The sequence below is a fragment of the Nematolebias whitei genome, chromosome 20 (assembly GCF_014905685.2).
Source record: "Nematolebias whitei isolate Nwh7 chromosome 20, NemWhi1, whole genome shotgun sequence".
In the NCBI taxonomy this organism is placed as follows: domain Eukaryota; kingdom Metazoa; phylum Chordata; class Actinopteri; order Cyprinodontiformes; family Rivulidae; genus Nematolebias; species Nematolebias whitei.
In genome coordinates this window covers 34,912,615-34,918,902 of record NC_056517.1, presented here as the reverse complement: position 1 = coordinate 34,918,902, position 6,288 = coordinate 34,912,615, and the positions used below count along the sequence as shown (strand labels likewise).

The window sequence follows — 6,288 nt, the reverse complement described above, 5'->3', positions numbered from 1 at the left end:
CCAAACACATACTCTGAGTGCTGACAGATTGCATGAGGTCTTGTAAAATTGTACCCAACGTTATAATTCAAGATTTGACCAAAACGAGTTCTCAGCATAAAATAATCCTTGACTCTGGCATGAAAGGTGGCGGGTGATATGCATTCCTTCATAGAATACAGCAGAATGGACCGGTGTTTTTCCAAGCATTCAGATGAAATTGTCTTAATTTGAGAGTCTTTCCTCTGTCTGTTTCATTCCTCTTGTAGCATCAAGAACGTGACGCCCAAAGTGGGCGCCGATGAGACCCACGATGCCATCCGGCGAGCCTTCGATGTGTGGCAAAGCGTGACGCCATTGCGCTTCGAGGCCGTGCCCTACAGCGAGTTGGAGCGGACCAAAAAAGACGTGGACATCACTATCATCTTTGCTTCGGGTTTCCATGGTGACAGCTCGCCCTTTGATGGCGAGGGGGGTTTCCTGGCCCATGCCTACTTTCCGGGACCGGGAATAGGAGGCGACACACACTTTGATTCGGACGAGCCGTGGACGCTGGGCAATCCACACCATGACGGTAGGCGCTGGACACACTGAGGTTCAGAAGGTTGTTCGTGAATGTAACAATTATACGCAGAAAAATATAAATTCATTGGTTTTTATTTGTCTTGCTGTGGTAAATTTCATCCTGGATGTTGGTCCTGCTGGTCCGTTTATGACAGCACAGCTTTGCTCCGATGGACTGAGGTTTGCTCAACTATCTGTCTGTAAAAGCAGATAATTTATTTGATGAACAAAATGTGTTACAAGCCTGTACTCATCCTGCAAGCCTTGCAGATTGCGAGGGTGATTTAAGAGAAGTCTAAGCGTCTTTCTGTAGTTGGAGAGTGAGTCAAGCAGCTGGGTTCTAGTTTTGTTGGAGATTTCTGCCTTTTTTGGTGTCAACCTCTGGTAACCACTGTATTCTTCATTGTCAAGACTGTAGAAGGACCTGAAGCAAAGAATAGATCTCCTCATACAATACCACACCTCCTCCCTCGGCACTCTGTCATATGCTTTTTCTAAATCCACAAAGACACAATGGAGTTCTTTCTGACCCTCTCTGCGCTTCTCCATCAGCATCCTCAAAGCAAAGATGGCGTCTGTGTTGCTCTGTCTTGGCATGAAACCAAACTGCTGCTCACAGATATTCACCTCTCGTCTAAGTCTTGCTTCCACAATTCTCTCCCAGATCTTAACTCAACTTAATTCCCCTGCAGTTGCTACAACTCTGTACATCACCCTTGCTCTTAAAAATGGGCACCAGCACACTTCTTCTCCATTTCTCAGACATTTCTTCACCCTCCAATATGCCATTTGAATCAAAAACCTCACTGCCATCTCTCCAAGACATTTCCAAACCTCCACTGGAATGCCATCAGATCCTACTGCCTCCCCTTCTTCATTCGTTTCAGAGCTTCTGAACTTCACCCTCAGTAATCTTTCCCACTTCCTGGTCCACAGTTTCTATGACCTCTACTCTTCTTTCTCTTTCATTCTCTTCATTCATTACTCCTCAAAGTACTCCTTCCATCTTTCCATCATGCTCTCCTCATCTCCTAGAACATTATTATTCCTATCTTTAACAAGCTTAACTTGCTGCACATCCTTTCTAGCCTGATCCCTCTCTCTTGCCAGTCAATGCAAGTCTTTCTCTCCCTCCTTAGTGTCCAGCCTCTTGCACAACTCATTCACCTTCTGTTGCTAACCAGTATTACATCTGTACTGTAATACTAGTTATTGTACATAAAAAGAATAACATGGCATGGCGAGCAGGCAGGATTCAGGAAGTTCTTCACTGAAGGCTTGTCTTAATAGAGCTGCATGCATCATGAGCTGTTTTCACAGGAGTGTGAGCTGGGCTGGATGAATATTACATGAAGACCTAATGAAAAATTATATTTTCAAGGTTTGACCAAGAATGGCGGACTAGCAGTTTTAGTGGTTCTTTTTTCTTCCTTAAAACTCTGTTTCCAAACCAGTTTACACATTTCTTCTAGTCTCATCTCCTTTGAGCTCTTGAGCCTCGAATATTTATCTAAATATCCCCCGTCTTTTTCCTCTCGTACGTTCCTGCTACTCAGTTTGTTTTTCTTTCGTTCATCCTCATTTTTCTCATAAATATCACCTCGGTCATGACGTTGACTCATGACTCTGTAACGGCCGTGTCTCCGGACCGTGGGGACAAACGACAAAAAGACACAAATGGACAACAGCCACGGTTTGAAATTCTCAGGGAAGCATTTGAAACAAACCTAAATTCATGGTTTTTTGCTTTTTATTGAATTACAATTGGTGTTCACTCATTTCACAATATTTCCTTATTTGTATCTTTTCCTGCAGTTCTTAAAAAACAAATATATTCGCATAAAACACGCGGCTCGATTGAGAACAGTGTTTATGATTTTATAAATAAATAAAAAAATCCCATAGAAACTGAACTTTGTTCTCTTAGAAATCTGTCTTTAAACTACCATTCTGCTACTTTTAGCTTTTTTCCACTTTTCTGCACCCATTAGCCTTCAGCTACCATGTCGCAGATTTTGGCAATAATTATATTGCTAATTTTTACCTTGATCAACTGTTTGGCCAATTGTAAACTTTTTTTTTTGTTGCTAATTTTATCATTTTGTTATGCTCTTTTACTGCTTTTAGCTTCTAGCTATTGTTCTGCTACTTTAAGCTTTAAGCTGCTAATAATTTGCAGTTATTTTATTTTTTGCTTGTTTTACTTCTTACTTCTAACAATTTTGCTGCTTTTAGTTTTTTGGCTACCTTTCTGTTCATTTTAGCTCAAATCAACTGTCTTGCTCATTGCAGCAACTTTTTAGCTGATTTTGCTTTTGTTTTATGCTTTGTGCGCTGCTGCTTTTTGCTTTTAGCTTGACTCATTTTAGCCTCCGTTTCGCTTCTTATAGCCTCATATTTGCTCATTTTAGCTTCTGTTTTTGCTCATTTTAGCCTCATATTTGCTCATTTTAGCCTCCATTCTGCTCGTTTAAGATCCCGTTCTGCTAATTTTATCCTTCATTTTGCTAAATTTTAGCAAATAGTCTGATTCAGCACTCAGCAGTTATTTCTATAGTTTTAAATATGTTTTTTTTAAGCATCAAAACAGATACAAACAAGCCTTTATACATAACGTATGTCAAATTACCATCTAAAACCATCTATCTGTTGTTCTGTATATTTCCAGTACTTCAGGGATGTGTAATCCCTCTGTCGTCCCTCTGGATGTGATGTAACTTCATCTCAGAACAAGCTTTGATGTCTGCGTTTCCATCCTCATTTCTCTCGTTTTGTATTTCTTTAAGTCAGACATAAACGCGCTCCACCGTCCGCCAAACCTCTTCCTCCTAATCCCACGTCTGCTGTTGTGGGGAAGGATCAGTCGTCACGGTAACCGCTGCCAGCTGTAGATGATGATGACGGCGCTGACATCACCGCTGCTCACTGGAGGAATATGTCCTGTCTGCATGGAGATAAACAAACGTGTGCACGTGTTAAAGAGAACACGCATCCGGACAGTGCGTGTGTTTATAAGGATTCATTCTTGATCTCAGGGACTTGGATGTGATTTAGACGCAAACTTCCGGTTGGACTCGACGCAGAATCACTCAAATCAAGAAAAACGGCATCATTCTGCGTTTTGTTTGAGCTTTATGTAATTGCAGATTAAATATTTTACTTTATTTGATTTGTAAATTAATAAATCGGGGCGTATTTGTCAGCATAATTGATGAGTGATCCCAGCTGCAGCTTTGATGCACGTAAACAAACTCCGGCTGCTGTGGAGCATCTGTCGAGACTCTGCCTTCACTCGTATATCAGCTGGGAACCGGCTAAAGAAAACACCTGTAGACTGTAATGAGAAATAAAGTGTTTTTAATCATCTGTTAGCAAAATATCCCATGAACCAGTGGACACATAATGTGATACCTGGATGTGCATCCACAACTGAAACTGTTCAAGATAGCTGCTACAGCTAATTATCTTAGCCAACACATAAATAAGAATAACACATTTAATTTTAGAGATATTAATCTAAATGTTGCTGTGGGAGTAGCTGAGAGTAGTCCTGTCACGATAAACAATAAATCAATTAATCGCATGATGAATTAAAATGAGGTCAATAATTTTCATTTATTGGTTTTATCGTTTCTTTGTGTCTGACACTGGACGACAAAAGGCTCAACTCCGGTGCTCTTCACTGACTCTTCCCTTTCTCTTTAAAATCTGTTTAAACCGTCCAAAATCGTGTTTTTGGATTGTTAAAAGCAGCTAAGCTGAGAAGCTAAGCTACGAGCTAAGCTAACAGGCCGACCTCGGGGGGGAAAAAACCTCCGTCTTGTCAATGCTTCAGAATTCACGGTTAAAACTCGTGCCTTCGTGTAAAAAGTTGTTTTTCTCTGAAAAAAGAAGCTGAGAACTTGTTTACTGATTTTTTTAATTAAAAGCTTTGTGTGACAAATGCTATGCTAAAGAGCTCAAACCACAGAGCGTCCGCCATTTTGAGAACCATATAAAAGGAAGGAGAGACAGCCCATGTCACGTCAAGGAGCTTCCCTCCCATTTTCTTAAAGAGACACGCTGCTCGCTCCCTCACTATCCATCCTTCAGTTCAAACAGTCAAGTACTGCCATCTGGTGGTCAAACAAAGGTACTACACTCAAAACAAATTAACCAACACTTCTTCTTAAATTTGACAATTATTACTAATTATTGTCAAATTTCAAACAATATTATCGTTTATCGCAATAATTTCTGAGACAGTCGACCAGTAAAATTTGTTATCGAGACAGGCCTAGCTGAGAGTCATCTGCACAACAGATTTCAAGCACAAACCGATCACTTAAACTCCGAAACATTGACATGAAAGTTGGTAGAGGTGCATTCCTTCGAGGAATTGTTCCTCGTCACTAAGCAAAAGTGGGAACTGGAAATATCCTTTGTCCATCCATCCGTCCATGCATGTTGTGAGCATGATCACTTGAAAAATAAGTGAGGTACTGACTGCCATGCTGGTGTGTGGCTACATCTATGTGTTTAGAAAGGTTCAGTTCGACAATCGGGTTTCCTCGTCAAAGTCCAAGATGGCCACCATCATGTATATGTTTTCAAATCAGCCATCCCAATCATTTGAGGAAACTATGCTTTCTAATTATATTACTTAAAAGTACCTTTTCTTTAAAAGGTGAGGGTGGCCCTTGGAGTGGCCAAAGTTTAATCTCTAGTGGCCAAGGCCACCATTGGCCACCCCCTGGCTCCACCGTTGCACCTGGTCATTGATAAAATTGCTCCCTCCACTCAACAGGATCAGTCACTTTGCGCTGCCTCGGACAAACAAAAAAATAAAGCTACTTGTATTCTTCTCCACAGTGTAACTCATACCCACTTGGGTATCTTGCACCAAACACATTAGTTTCTTCGCATTCTCTGTTTAATTCCAGTACAAAACAATGCTCATCTCAAAAACTACATTCACAATTAAATATCCTCAGCAACGGGGGACATCGGTGTACCACTTGATTTAGTAAAGCTGTATCTGGTAGCTGGATGGTAGAACAACGGATACATCTGCTAATCAAGTCCAAATCATTAGCAGTTTATTCCACAATTCAGTACTTGCAGCCTATTGTATATCTGAGTGTTCTTTGCGGCTGAAAAAGATCCGAAATGTCCCGGGAACTGAATCTCACATTCGGTCAGAGCCATGTTATCTCGTCCACTTCACACCAAACCCTCTCGTCTGAGCAGTGTGTGTTGCAACAAGTGCTGGGCTGACAGTAGACCCCACCGTCACACTCATACCAATCAACAGCCCGGGAGCCTTTTGTCTGCGGCACACTGTGTCTGAAAAGAGCAGCAGACAGTAAGGACAATTTGACACCGAGGCTAACTTATAGATTTACCCACTTCCAGCCTCTTTTCTCGTCTTTACTACAAAAATCAGAGGCTTGGAGTCCAGAGAGAGTGTTTGTTTAGACAACACTCTTACAATTTTTTAATGCATCAAAATGTGGCAGTGCATAGAACATACCCTGTAAGTACCAGGTACTTTACCTTGTATGTACAGAAGCTTACCTGGTACTTGCCTAGTACTCACAGGTTGCTTACAAGGTACTTAGCTGAAACCTACAGAATACTTAGATATAGCTTACCTCATAATTACAGGGTCTGTAGTTGGCACTTCGCTGGTTCTAACAGGATACTTATAGGGTATTTACCTGGTACTTACAGGGCACTTAGTTAGAACTTAGCTGGTTCCAATGA

At 41.2% G+C, this 6,288-nt stretch overlaps 1 protein-coding gene across 1 annotated transcript in view; it reads left to right on the top strand.

Annotated features, from left to right (window-relative positions):
- The window catches only part of LOC119426686 (matrix metalloproteinase-16), a 93,646-nt gene that overhangs the window by 31,159 nt on the left and 56,199 nt on the right, over nt 1-6,288 (top strand). Inside the window, exon 5 of the mRNA XM_037694265.1 lies at nt 249-553. Coding sequence (XP_037550193.1) covers nt 249-553 — 305 coding nt within the window. The remainder of the gene's footprint in view (nt 1-248; nt 554-6,288) is intronic.